This window comes from Tenrec ecaudatus, chromosome 5, assembly GCF_050624435.1.
Source record: "Tenrec ecaudatus isolate mTenEca1 chromosome 5, mTenEca1.hap1, whole genome shotgun sequence".
Lineage (NCBI taxonomy): Eukaryota > Metazoa > Chordata > Mammalia > Afrosoricida > Tenrecidae > Tenrec > Tenrec ecaudatus.
The window spans coordinates 184,485,862-184,500,886 of record NC_134534.1 but is presented as its reverse complement, the minus strand read 5'-3'; the positions used below and the strand labels follow the sequence as shown (position 1 = coordinate 184,500,886).

Sequence of the window (15,025 nt, the reverse complement as noted above, 5' to 3'; positions counted from 1 at the left end):
GCCTGCCCCGTCCTCTAAGCAGCCAGGAGGCTGGGGCCCAGTGTCATAAACCACGTCCACCACAAAAATACCAGGGCTCTTCTCTCCAACACGTGGCAAGTCCTCCATCCTGGCAGGCTTTCACGACTTACCAAGAAGACAAGCAAAGTTCACCCAGAGAGGAAACAGCTCAGGAAGTAGACGGGGCCCCGTGTCTCCCAGAGCTAGATAGAGGGCCATTTTTAGCATTCTGGGGCCCACAATGTCTGACCTCGGCCCATTTTTATGTGACCCCAAAGTTTTCATATCATTAATAAAGAATGAACCAAAACACAGCTGAGGGACATGTAGGAGGGTGGGGGATGTGTGTAGTTTGGCACTGCCGCTGCCCACACCCTCAAAATGCAAAGGGGGAAAACAAAGCGCACGTAGCAGAGGCGGTGACCCCGTAACAGCTGCGTTCCCAGCATTTTTTTCGAGTGGTCGTAAACTGCCGCAGACCTCCCACTGGCGGCCACCGGGGCAGCCACCGCTGTGCAGGCTTATGTCTGGCTGCTGCAGCCGAGAGTGCCATCAATAGAATGCTCAAGGGATGCCGCTCCCTGTCAAACAAAAAGACATGGGAATGCAAACCCAACGCTGGGATTCAAGGGCAGGATCCAAGCAACACCGGGGCTTTATTCCGTATATTTCCTCACCATCTCCCTTAATTCCTTCCTTGGGAGGCATTCCTGGCAGATCCTGCGTGAGAGACAAGGCGCCCTGAAGCGCACCAGGCAAATCCGACGGTCTTCACAGGGATGGGGTTTTCTCCTGAGCAATGCTTTTTGCTTCCTAGAGCCCCTCGGTTTTAGACAAGGTGTTATGTAGGACCAGGGGTCCTCAAACTACGGCACACGGGCAAGGACATTTATCCAGCCTGCCGGGTGTTTTTGCCCCATTTTGTTTTTCACTTCAAAATAAGGTATGTGCAGTGTGCATAGGAATTTGTTCATAGTTTTTTTTTTAAAACTATAGTCCATCCCTCCAATGGGTCTGAGGGACAGTGAACTGGCACCGTTTAAAAAATTTGAGGACCCCTGATGTAGGACATTCAACAAAAGCCTGCCTGGATACAGAGAACACAGCTGGAATAAGGGGTCCTGGGGGGTGGGGGGGCGACAAAGGGGAGCTGATGTCAAGGAGTTCAAGAAACAAGCAAATGTTTTTAACCGATTGTCGTAGCAATTGTGTAACACTGCTGGATGCAACTGAACACTGGCATGATAAGACGTCTGCGTCCGCTTCTAATAAAATAGTTTGGAAAAGAAGAAAAGATATAACAGTTTCTCCTTTTGGCTTGGTAACCAAAAACCTCCTTCTGAAATGACATCCCTGCGCTGGTCCCTTGAAGGCCGAGCTAGAGTGAGTCGGAAGGATTTTCATGTTTCATGTCAGCCACGGCAGAGGGCAAGGCCGAAAACTCTGTGCTGCTCAAATATGAGGGCTTGCTCCTGGTGAACCCCACCTTCCATGCTGTGATGACCATTTCCAGCTCCCTAGGAAACTACTTCGTGCAAATGTGGGGTCCCTAAGAAAGAGAGGTTCCTTGCGTGTCGAGAACAGCTTGCAAGCTGCAGGTAAAGGGTCCTAGGACGTGTCTCGAGGCCACCACTTAATCCCTACCACAGTGATGTGTCCCCCCAAGAGTCGCAGCTGACCGGAAAGAGGGCTGAGGGCCGGTCTGCAGCACACATGCCGAGAGACGAAGCAGTGCATGGGGTCTTCACTCCACGGAAAGGTCACAGTTCCATCGCCAAAGCTTGGCTTTGGGGAGTCATCCTGAAAACGGACAGTGTGCGCTGCCATTCTGACTGTGCCCATGCCCTCCCTGAGTCACCGGTGACTCTGGCACACTGCCTCCTACCCGTCGCCATCACCACTGCTCCACGTGCATTGCCAATGTGCTGCACACACCGCAGGGCGGCTGCAAACCACCTGCGTTCCCCACAGAGAGACAGCGCAGGCGCAGGCCGCTGTCCGAGCTGTGGCTCTTTTGTCCACCTGTGCGTGCGCACGTAAGGATGTGAGTGTGTGTGGTGTCCCCGAGCATTCCACAAAACAAAAAGCTAAGTCTCATATCACACTCTCTTCCTAACACACTGCGTGACGGGGGGGTTCCAGCCTCAGATTGTGCATGCTGATCTCCCTTGCCAGCCAGTGTAGGTCGGTATCAGCCAGCATTCCCCAGACCTCCGGGGGCTCACGCCTCAAAACCCAAAGCAAGCCCTGCCCCGGGGCCCACAGTGACTCCAAACCACCGGGCGGGGCAGAGGAGAGCTGCCTGCCTGGATTTCGAAGACTGTCCTCCCTGATGCATCACCTCTGTGCCACCGCGCTGCTCACCTCAACGGTGGAATTACAGGCCCTGCCACACACTTGACTGCGAAGAGAAAAGGAGATGACATGGTCAGATTCCTGACAACAGAGAAAGCCCTTGATCCTCTGGGACCCTCAAGGGAGACGACAGATTCCTGATGAGGTCAGCAGGGGCCAGAAACCCCAGGCATGCAGCTCAGGTCATGACTGTGTGGCCCTGAGCAAGAATATGTTCTCCCAGAGCCACCATCTCCTTACCTTAAAGTCGAGGGCAATAACACCAAGTTGAAAGTCATGTTTGAAATTATTAATTATGACCTGAAAAACACTGTCCCTGAACCCAGAATGACAGCCCCAAACACCAAGCAGATAATTGGATAATAACATTGAATGCATACAAGGCCTAGGTCAGTCCCTTAGGTGTTCCAGATGGTCAACAAAAATTTCCAAGGCACCTAACTCCTTAAACACTTCAGGAGAAGGTTGGCTGAGGTAGACAGTCTTGAGAGAGTCGACTAAGCATTTTCAAGATTACGCAGTCGCTTCCTGAATGATCAGGTTGGTAGAGTGCCTGTAACTCCCTAACTGTGGTATTTGAACCGAGTCACCTTAGTGTGGCTCCAAAGGAAATCAGCCTTCATCAAACACAAACACAACGTTGCCACAGCCACCACCATGGCATCCCGATGATCAAGTGTTCAATGTGTGGGCAGTTAATCTTCAAAGGGGCTCAACATTCATTTCTTTGTATATATATATTTCCCTTCCTTTTTTGTGGCTGTCCTTAAACAATAGGAGAAAGATGAAAGCAGATTAGGTCTGTCTAAAATTATTAGTAATCGGTGATCATGGGTTTATGTGATTTCAGGGAAGTCAGTCAAAAAGTACTGCTAGTAGGGACCAGCCAAGACACTCTTGGGGTTATTACAACGACACATGAACATCTTCCAGCACAGCTCTTATTCGGCCAATGACTAGACAAGCCCTCTCAGCACTACCCTTGCTGCAGCCTCATTCCGACGCCTTCAAAAGGACAGTCTAATGGCAACAATGGCTTCCCGGGTGACCCGCTCAGCCGAGGGGTCAGCTCAGATGTTGTGGGGACTGTCCTTGGGAATTCCCAAGGGGAAATCTGGGTAGATAGTCTTGAAGGACGCAGGGCACGCACAGGGCTTCTTAGGAAGAAGTCTGAGGAGAACTGAAAACTGCAATGGTAACAACGCATCCGTTCATTCTATGAGAATTCTTCTGGGAAAACTTACAGCACCAACCTACAGCCAGGCCTTGCCCTCCAGACTTCTTCTGGTTCTCAAAACTTAAAAAACAAAGGATTTTAAGGAAACAAACTTCTGTGCCTCAAAGGGACCCAAACTGCCCTTTGACGTAAATCGCAGAGCACAGAATTCTTCAGGGAAAAAGTTAAAAAACAAAACACAAGCAAACCCACTGCCACCAAGCCAACTGCAACTGCTCAGGTTTCTGAGAATTGGGAATGTATCCAAGAATGTATAGTGTAGCAGAGACTGAATATTAATGGGAGTAGGCAAGCCTCATCTTTCTCTCATGGAGTACTTGGTGGGTTTGAACTGTCCATCTTGTGGTTAGCAGGAAAACCATGACTCAACAGTCCCACTCGAACTAGGGAAAGGCTTAACCAAAAACGCCAGAAAACCAAACGCACTGCCATCCACTCAATGCCAACCCATAGCATCTCGATAGGACAGGGCAGAACTGATCTTACGAGTTTCAGACTCTAACTCTTAATGAGAGTAAAAATCCCCATCTTCCTTGAAAGGAGCAGCTAGTGGTTTCGAACTAATGACCTTGCAGTTAGCAGCCCAATGCATCTGCCCTTCCCCAGAGGAAAGATTAGAGAGATGGAAATACCTTTGTCAGAAGTATATACAGATCTATAGAAGTATATAAATCTATAAGGAGGCTATATCAAGAAACAATAGCTTCACACTTTGAAATGTTGTTAAAAAGGGATTTTATTATTTTGTAGCAATGCATTTTTTTCTTACCATCATAAATCAGTAATCTATCATATGCCCATACATGTAATAAAATGCTTATTAAATGAAGATGGACATGCTATTTGGCAGATGGAAGGCACTCAAAAAGTATGCATTGAAGACAAGAAGATATAAAGTCTAGAAGCCTATGGGAATGTTCCAGGTGAACCACCTAAAACTGTACATATCACTGGGGGTGAGTAGGGCGTGTGCTCATGTATGAGAGAGCTTGGGAATTGAAAGATAGGGGATTTTCCCACAAACTTTTGGAAGTCACCTTCTAGACCAAGATGAATTTTCCATGGAAAAGGCTAATCAGCTGCACGATCATCTCAGGTGTATTGATTATAGTCAATTATTTTTTAATTTATGGATTCTTGCTAGAGTACAGCCATAGACCTCACCTATCTGCGGGGGCTTTGTCTAAGTGAACGTGAAATGTCTATGTTGTTTGTGGATTCAGACGCTCCAGACAAACAGACCTGTCTCTGATTTCTTTAGAACAGAAATGAGTGAAGCAGTGAGCATCATCTACCATGGTCCTATGACCCGTCTTCACGGGAGTCTCTGCCGCACTCGACAGGGTGGGGAGCATGCTGGGCTAAGCACAGGCATCTCCCTCAGAGAGTACAGCCAGAGCTTGTCCTTAGAGAAAGAAGGAAACCGAGGGACTCTTTCATAGAAGTGTCGTTTCTCTGGATCATTCTAGGACAGTGGTTCTCAACCTTCCTCATGCCCTTCCATACAGTTCCTCAGGTTGTGATGACCCCCAACCATAAAGTTATTTCTGCTGCCACTTTGTAACTGTATTTTTGCTGCTGTTATGAATCGGGTGGCCCCTGTGAAACGGTCATTCAACACCCCCAAGGGGTCACGATCCAGAGGTTGAAAACCGCTGTTCAAGGACATCAAAAGGTGACTCTCCTAAAAACTGTAAGTCTGAGCTGTCTCAACACAGACAACCTAAGCACAGGAGAGCAAGGATTGCAGAACACATGGAAAGGGAGTGAGAGGGATAAAGTAGAATTGCTAGGTTTGGCTTTCTTAAACATTCCCGATAACCAAAATCAGTAGAGATAGCAGTAACAACAGCAACGACAATATAACTCTTTACTGTGGATGCACTTCTCACACCAATGTATGGGGCAAAATGGCTACCATCCTCCAGGTGAAGAGACAGAGGCTCAGAGATGGTCAGGCACTGTCCACGTGACACAGTAACTGGTGAATGGCCAGGTGACTGAAAAACAACACAATTCGCATACACAGGCAGTGGAATAAAACTTTCATTCATAGAGAAGAGACGCAACAAGGTCTCTAACCACAGAATCAAGAGGTGGCTAGAGACAGATGGGAGCATAAACAAATGTGGTGAAGAAAGCTGAGGGTGCCTGGCTATCAAAAGATATAGCATCTGGGGTCTTAAAGGCTTGAAGGTAAGCAAGCGGCCATCTATCTCAGAAGCAACAAAGCCCACATGGTAGAAGCACACCAGCCTGTGTGATCATGAGGTATTGATAGGATCCGGTATGAGGCATCAAAGAACAAAAAAATCATATCACTGTGAATAAGGGGCAGTGTGGAGGGGAGATCAAAGCCCATCTATATGCAACTGGACATCCCCTTACAGAAGGGTCACAGGGAGATGAGCCAGTCAGGGTGCAGTATAGCAAAGATGAAACATACAACTTTCCTCTAGTTCTTTAATGCTTCCTCGCCTCCCCCCCCCACTATCATGATCCCAATTCTGCCTTACAAATCTGGCTAGATCAGAGCATGCACACTGGTACAGATAAGAACTGGAAACACAGGGAATCCAGGACTGATAAACCCCTCAAGACCAATAATAAACCAGGACTCATAAACCCCTCAAGACCAATAATAAACCAGGACTCATAAACCCCTCAAGACCAATAAACCAATAACAATGCTACCAGGAGGGTAAGGGGAAGGTGAGGTAGAAAGTGGGAACTGATCACAGGGATCTACATATAACCCCCTCTCTGGAGGACAGACAAGAGAAAAGTGGGTGAAGGGAGACATTGCACAGTGTAAGACATGACAAAATAATAATAATTTATAAATTATTAAGGGTTCATGAGGGAGTGGGGAGGGGAGAAAATGAGGAGTTGATATCAAGGACTCAAGTAGAAAGCAAGTGTTTTGAGAATGATGATGGCAACAAACGTACAAATGTGCTTGACACGTGGAATGAGCCCCCAATAAAATGATTTTTTTTAAAAGACTCTACTTAACCCCCAACCAAAAGAAAAGAGGTGGCTTCAGAATCCCAGCCCTGCACCAGGTGCAGGGCATGGGCCACAAGCAGCCCGTGCGTGCTGTGCCACATCTCTTCTGTATGTGGGAGCCAGGCTGTTCTGCTACCATGTGGATAAAACTGTGCTGTTTTTTGGCAACCCTGGCCGGTGGCTAACCACAAGTAGTGAGTGTGAGGCCGGTCCCCTCCCTTTCCCCTTCTAAATACTGTGCTCTTCACACGGCACCCCAGGGGGATCCGTAAGCCTTTCTTCCCCGATTTCTTGATAGACTGGGAGTTATTCGTGGAAATCCAGGACAGCCAAGGGACGAAAGAAAGGCCGTTCATTCCCATGCAGACCGCAGCAGAGTCGGGATGTCGGCAGTACGGGTAAGTCGGTGAGAACATCCAGCAAAGTAGAAAATAAGAAACTTGGCTTTAGGGTCCTCAGAAGCTATTTTTAAAAAGTAAAATGTTATGTTAAGAGCAATGTGGTGTACCTGTGTTTCTGTGTAGAATGATTATTTCACTGATTTATTGAGCCCATGCCAAAGAGCGTGTGGGCATCTGTACAAGTTCAAACAAACCAACCCATGAGCCAAACCTCATGGCCACAAACCCAGACAACTTGCTTCCCACCCTTTGCCCCTTCCCACCCCCCAAAAGGAAATTCCTGTAGCACAGGGGTTCTCAACCCGTGGGTCGCGACCCCTTTGGGGGTCAAATGACCATTTCACAGGGGTCACCTGATTAACAACAGTAGCAAAACAACAGTTATGAGGTAGCAATGAAAATAATTTTATGTTAGGGGGTCACCACCACATGAGGCCCTGTGTGAAAGGATCGCGGCATGAGGAAGGCTGAGAACCGCTGTAGAGCAGATGCCTCCCTGGAAGAGATGAGCCACTCCACCAGTGGCATTTTCCACTCATACCTTGTTCCAATAGCATCATCAAAGGCAACTTATGCCAGAGATATCCCAGAGAAACCAACCGGGCTCCTCCCACCCTGGAGAGCACCCTCTCCGTGTTGGCAGGAATTTCCAGGAATGACTCAGGAATCAACTTGCAAGGCGCTGTCACGGGAGACCTCTCTGAGAATGGCACGGAAGCTCCCCTGCTCATTGCGCTGCAGGCCTTTTGTGGCCGGGCACCATGAAAGCAGCACATCTCTCTGCTGCAAGGCTTGACCCGAGCCCTTGCCAGGGAGGCGAAGCCGACTCACGGCCCCCTCCTGCGGGCTCCCGAGGCTCAGTTGACAAGTAGAAAGCCCACTCTCTCTCCCCCAGAGCTGCCGGCGGTGTGGAAGTCTCTGCTTCCTTCTGCTTCTCTGAAGAGGGACCGAGGGGTGACTTTCATGTAGTTTACCCTATTGCCCAAATGCTTTGTCTGGGATCGAACCATTAGAGTGCGTTTCAGGCTAAACAGCTTCCTCTGAGAAATGCACATTGCTATGTAAAACTGTCCATCTGAAGGAGATCTTAAGAGGAGTGATAATGGCCAAAGAAAAGTCCATGGGTACTTCCAACGGCCAAACTCACTAATCTCACTCCCCTGCCTCCACGGCAAAGACAATAGAGTCATCTCCCCGTGTCTGCATGGGGTTTCCTACTTCCAAGTGCTCTCCTCTTTACTGGGTCATTTTAATTATTGACCAGGAATTGGAAGCCGTCCATATCATGTCACCACGATCCTTTTCATGAAATATGTATTGGTCTGGTTGGGACCAGGGTTAGCTTCAGGGAGCTGAAATGGGAGGGGTTAAGAAAAGGGAAAGAGGCTGTAGAACTTGGCGCCCCAGGGCAAACCAGTGGGAGGAAGAGGCCCCTGAGAGGGCGTCTCTCATCCTTCCCTATGCCAGCAACAGTCGGGAGACCTGACGACCTGCCTGGCTCACGGTCCGCAAACAGTTTTGCTTCTCAAATTCCATCCTACACACATGCAGCCACACTGCTACACTGAATGTATACGCTCACGTGACCAACTATAGGTGCAATCCAATGCTGTGTGAATAATCCCGGGGGGGGGGGGTAAAAGAAGACAAAACCCCACACAATTCTGTGTCCTAGAAGAGAGGTTAGAAAGCATCTGGCCTTGTTCAGAGGAAGAAATCTGGCATTCTAAATGCACCATGTCCTCTTCCCAGGGAACCCCAATCCCAAGCTGTGGCGATATTTAGACGCAAATAGGTTCAGCTTTGTGGATCATGCGCTTTCCTTTGCAACTCTTCAACTCTGTCTTTCTCACTGATGAAAACAACCAGAATCGAACTCCCTGCTATGGAGCTGATTTCCACGCAGGGCCACCCTAGGAGACAGAGCAGGAAGACTTCACGAAATCTTTACAGGAGCAGACAGCCTCATCTTTCTCCCCTCGAGCAACTGGTAGGCTTGAACTGCTGAACGTGTAGTTCGCAGCCCAATGCCTAGTCCACTATGCCATCTAAAGTAGACTTAGATAATACAGAGATGAGCGGGTATGGCTGTATTCCAATAAAACAATTTACAGAAACAGCTGGAGGTTCAGACTTGCCGCAGGGCACAGCTTGTTAATAGTTACTGCAGACCAACGGCAGCAGGTGGAAAGGTCTATGGTCATGCTGCCTAATGCAGGTGGCACTAGCTATCTGAGAGCCAACACTCTACATGTAGCCAGGGGATAAAGACAACGTAAACCTCAGTGCCTTTTAATTTTAAAGCCCACATGAGCCTACTGGCAACCGTGCTTGACAGGCAAGCCTTAGGCCGTGTTCTCTGTTCCTTTCCCCAGGAAGCAGGAGCCACCTTCCAATTCATGGTCCAGATGAAACATTTTGCATTAAAAAGGCCCCTCCAGCTTCACAAAGGAACACTCTGTAACTGGATATAGTGTTTGTCACGCCCTTGCTCCTTTTTGAAGGCTTACCGGACCCGAGTATTTTTGTATACCTGGATCTCCCTACTACCCCACATTGAAACGAAGTTATCAAGTTGGCTTGAATGAAATAACTGCCTAGTCGTCAGGCAACAATGGTCAGCATAAAAGAGGAGGAGCTCCGTGAGACGTGTCCACGCAGTAGTTGCAACAAAGGGGCCCCCAGGCAATACGTTGGAGGCTCGGACAGGACCTGGCAGTTATCTCTCTCTGTTGTACATAATCCGGGTCACTATGGGTTGAATTGGATGGCACCCAACGTCATCCACAACCACAAATCAGGCAAGAATCAAGCGCAGAGGGGTTGAGCCGGGTCTGCATCAAAACCTATCCGATCCAGAACCTGCCTCCTTTCTTCTCTGGACCCTGCACTGCAGCCTAACCCAAGCTACAACCCTACTCACCAGCCCACTGACAGTCTCCTGAGGCTAAACAGCCCCTTCCCTAGATGCCTTTCCCTTCCCAAAATGTGCACAGACATGGCGAACAGAGCCCGAGGGAGGCTGTGTATCTCCATGACAACGCCTTCTCCCAAATGACTCTGCATGGGGTAGAGTCTTCAGAACAAAACCCAGGGGCAGCCATCACATTCTTGGCTACTGCCCAAAGGTGGTCCTCAGCTGTAGTCACCTGATAACTACCTTGCAGCATCTCTTCGCAGAGCCAAGGTAGGATTCACTCGGAAGAAGCAAGAAGATAGGATAGCAACCTGCATGTGCTGTTCTTCTAACTGAGTAAGAAACAACAAGCAGGCGTTTCCTTTAGGAAACACAATTTTCTAAAGACCTACTTCCCTTCAACAGGTACGTGAACACTCCTTAGGAACAAAGGACCTGTAGGACCAGGAGTACCAGAAGGGGAGTCATATGGATGTCAACAAAATAAGGCATATGACAGTTTGGCTTTTTTGACACAATTAAATCGTTCCAAATCCAATCCTCTCTCTGTGGTTCCCAAATTCAAAAGGCTTTGAAAATATAAAAAATGAACATGAAAAAAAATAACCTCTTCCAAGCGAGAAACCAATATCGTTGGTGATTCAACCTGTCATGAGGAGGCTACTTGTAAAGTCCTCATCCTACTTCATGGGAGGGCTCTTCTCAGGAAGACCTCTATGTTTGCTTAGAGAGTGTTGCTGCAGCTTCACCAGGGGCATTACAGAATCCCTGATACATTCCGTGTATCTTACCTTTCTCAAATCCCCAAATACACCCAACTTCAAGAGTTTGGACAAGGGATTTTGAAGGAACCCCAGATAGGACAAGTGTGCCCAGGGGCCTGCAATCCTGAGAAGGGACCTTACCTCCGTCTGAAGGATGGCGGCCCTCTGCTCTTTGGCAGTAAGTGACTCTTTAAGCACTTCAATGTGTTGCTTGCAATCTGAATTTTGATTGCTAAGAGTTTCAAGCTTTGTTTGTAAGGCAAGAAGTTCGGACTCCTTCTTCGACAGTTCCTGCTTCAGCTGATCGATCTGTGAAACAAGAAAATTGCAAGAAATTAGAAATCACTGCTGACCTTTTGGAACTAGATTTCTCTGGCTTTTCAGTAGCCAACGAGTGTGGAGCCAACAGGATGGATCTATGAGTCACCCAGAGTTAAGGGGCTGGGGAGGCTTTTGAAAGGTGGCTCGAATTGCAGACCATTGGAAAGGTAAGGTCAAAGACTGTCTTCCACTTCACTGAAGAAGTAGGTCCACAGGAGAATGACGATTTCCTGTCCCAATTTTCTCAAGAAGTTAGCAATGAACAAGAAGTTAACAATGAACAGGAAGCTAACAACGAACAGGAAGTCAGTGCGTTCTCCCAGGCATGCCCAGGCACCTGCTGCTCCTCCGCAGTGGATGCGGTCCGTCACCTGGGGCACACTTGACAATGGAGACTCTCCTCCCTTTTACTTACATTTTGACACAAGATAAAATACAAGTAAATTATAAGGCTAATGATGTGCTCTTTGTTCAACGTACCAGAAAGGATGTGGATTCTCTATGCTCCCTCCCATTTCATTCTTCCATGTATCCTTGAAAACAAACGACTGTCCTGAATTTGTTTATTGTTTCCTGTCATCTTTCTATTTTAGGTTTTCCATGGATTTAACACCTCTCACAATGTACTATTTCGCTTACTCTTTTGAAATTTAGTATATGTTGTGTATTAGTTGTTGTTGACTTGTGTTTTTTCCTGCATAACTTTATATCCTGGAGAGTAAACCATGTTCTTGTACATGCAGTTCATCCCTTTGCATTGTACATGAGTACTCTGTTGAAAGAGGCACCAACATCTATCCAACCCTCTGCTGACAGACATTAAGGTTAATTTTTAGTGTTTTTCCCATTACAAAGAGCACTGCATTTACCACTCATATTACCTGGTATGCAGGATAAATTCCCTGAGTCTCTATCAAGGAGCTTAAATCTAGGACCACACATTACACACACCCTCAACGTCCCGAGTTGTATTTACAACACACCGATTTGCATAATCACAAGCAGTCTGGAAGTTTTCCAATCACATCACAACTTTTCCAACAACTTATATCTGTTAGATTTTTACGTTTTTGACCATTTGATTGTCCTTGTGAGAGCTTCTCTAAAGGTAGTCACTGCTGAGTCTTTCCTGCGTCTACACACAGGCCATTTCTCACACTGAAAGGTAGATTCCTTTTGAGCCTGGGCTGGCATGTGACCTGCTTTTGAGAAGGGTAATACAGCAAAGCTATCCCCATACCTTCTCCATCCCAGCCTTTAGAAGGACCAAAAGCTTCTGCGTCCTCTGCTTGGGAACCTCGTCACCATATGCAAAGTCTAACCAACCCAAGTCCATGCTAAGAGACGTATCAGTCACATGCAGAGGTCATATAGAAACAAGGATGGCTAAGAGTAAGTGATGATGGCACTATCTGGTCTGCCGGGTTGACAATCTTTTTGTTTCATCAATCCATGTGATGTCTGCTTTAGCCCTTTGTATAGCATCTTGGCAGAAGAAAGTTGTCTTGTATTCCAACTTTGCTGAATATTGGGGTTTTGCATTTATGAATCTTACTATTAAACATTTTTCTGTGCCTCATAGTTCATCTTTTTCTACCTACCATATATACTCAATGTAGAAGCCGAGTTTTTCAGCACAAAAACTGTGCTGAAAAACTGGGGTTTGGCTTATACTCAGGTCAGTGGTACCCCAGCGAGGTGTGACATCTCGCGGGTGATTGCTGTTCCTCCGCTGTTCATTCAAAGCCCCGCTGACACTGCAAGGCTTAGAATGTTTGTTTACTCACATCTAACCAATCAGAGCCATCCTATTGTTAGATTGGGGAAGGAAGGCGAGCTTACCTTGGACACACGGAAGAATACCACCAGTTGAGATGCAAAAGCGGCAAAAGGAGTTTGCTAGCTTGAGCTAGGGCTTCCTCCCTCACTGCTGGCGCAGCTGGGGATCCAGCGTCCAAAAGGGAATCAGTCCGGAATTCTTTGTTCTCCGGGTTTTTATAGGGCATGGGGCAAGGGGCGGGACAAGGGGCAGTCCAGGGTTGCGGTTATTTAAACTTATTGGAGAAAACTTCTGGCACCAGGATTGTCCAGCGATGATTGGTGAGTAGGTTCGTGTGTGCTTTCCTGATTGGTCGGTCACTGGTGGGCTGTCACTCAAACTCTATTGGCTAAGGCGTCATCAGGCGATGTGTCCCATTGGTTCGATTGGATCAGGAGATGTCAGGCAATGTGTCCCATTGGTTCGGTTGGATCAGGCGATGGCAGGCGATGTCCCATTGGTTAGGTGGTTCAGGCGATGTGTTGCATCAGTGACCCGGAACTTGAAATCGAAACCGAAACTGAAACCCGGCCTACCTCAAACCGCGGCTTTCATACAGCCTGCTTTAACTTTCACTCTGCTGATTCTAGCAGTTGCACACCCGTGCCCCACACTATGACGTGGACGGCTCCAATTCGCAGAAGCACCCATAGTGATTGATTTACACCGGCAGCTGAACTGGTAAGGATGTGTCTGTGGCTGTGCTCCGTCTCTCCCCTCTGGTCTCTGTGTTAATTCACATCCTGCATTTCCCACCCTAGGCTTATACTCAAGTCAATCAGTTTTTCTGGTTTCCCAGGTAATAATTAGGTACCTCAGCTTATGCTCAAGTTGGCTTATATTTGAATATATGCGGTATGTGTTTTTGTAGTCAATTATATAACTATGAATCCACCCTTGTATTAATTGAAAAATTCTAACTTAATCCTCACATATTTTCATATTTTGCTGGATCTAGCTTGTTATTATTTTGTCAGATCAGAACAGAGACTTATGAGTAAGATGTTCTGATCTGTCCTTGTCAGAGTTTGGTCATACTCTGACCTCCCCGATGGACCTGAGAGTCCGTTAGTAACTAGTGCTGCTATGACAGAAATATTGCCAAAGGAAGCAAACAGGAATTCACTCTCTAACTGTGAGGGTCCAGAAGTCCAAGTTCAAGGCTCCAGCTCTAGAACCAGCTCCGTTGGTCCTGGGGAGGTCCTTGTCTGCTTCTATACCAGTGACCATGGGAATCTCCATGGGCCTTGATACATCTTCCACCGAGTCTAAGAGGTTGTCAGTTCACGGTCAAGCAACATGCTTCACCTCCAGTTCTTCTTCCTTCCTGGCAGCAGGTCCCTCCGACCTCTCCCTGCTTCTTTCTCCTTTCGTTTCAGTAAGATAAAGGGGATGCAAGCGATTCCCGGGGATATTGCCCTGACTTGATTGTGACCTGAGTAAGGGTGTTGTAGCCCACTGTAATCATCCCCTTACAAGTGACTGGCTAATTACATCAGATGACATCACGGGAGATAGTGAAATCATTCCATCGCTGCCAAATGACATTGCTACTTAACTGTCACATCACAGAGAAGCATGAGCCACACAAGTTCGCACCTTTTCTTTTTTTCTTTTTGGTGGCGGCACACAATTCAATGCATGACACAGAATATTTCCCCTCTGTCTGCATTCTAAAGTGAATTTGTTCTCTAGGATAGGTGCTGGGCTGGTAACCGAAAGGCCAGTGGTTCAAACCCACCAGCCACTCTTCAGAAGAACAATGAGTTTGTTTGTTCCTGAAAAGATGTACTGCTAAACAGGGTCATGGTTAGTCAGAGTGAACGAGATGGCGCGCGTGATGTGCATTAGAAGTCATTAGGAGAACCGTTTGGATCTGCTTGCTACTTGTCTTTTTCCAGAAGATGGTGACTTATCGACTCCATCCTTCATGGCCATCATATCATTCATGTTTCTAAACTTTCTGAGTCCGTACTAACTAGTTTTATGCTCCTAAGAATTCCCTTTGGATCCAAATGTTCTCTTATTGCCAGATAGTTGCTCATAAGACTCTTTTGATCTTTGGATATTTATGATGACTTTGATTATGTCTCTGCTTACACACCTAATACTTTTTACCTATCTGTTCTCGGGTAAATTTCAGCAGTGGGCAGGTCAAGTTGAATGATCTGTTCCATGAGCCTCTTTTTGGCTTTTTGGTGT

General features: G+C 47.2%; 1 protein-coding gene across 1 annotated transcript in view; it reads right to left on the bottom strand.

Annotated features, from left to right (window-relative positions):
• The window catches only part of ERC2 (ELKS/RAB6-interacting/CAST family member 2), a 763,082-nt gene that overhangs the window by 445,651 nt on the left and 302,406 nt on the right, over positions 1 to 15,025 (bottom strand). The window contains exon 5 of the mRNA XM_075550919.1: positions 10,825 to 10,992. Coding sequence (XP_075407034.1) covers positions 10,825 to 10,992 — 168 coding nt within the window. The remainder of the gene's footprint in view (positions 1 to 10,824; positions 10,993 to 15,025) is intronic.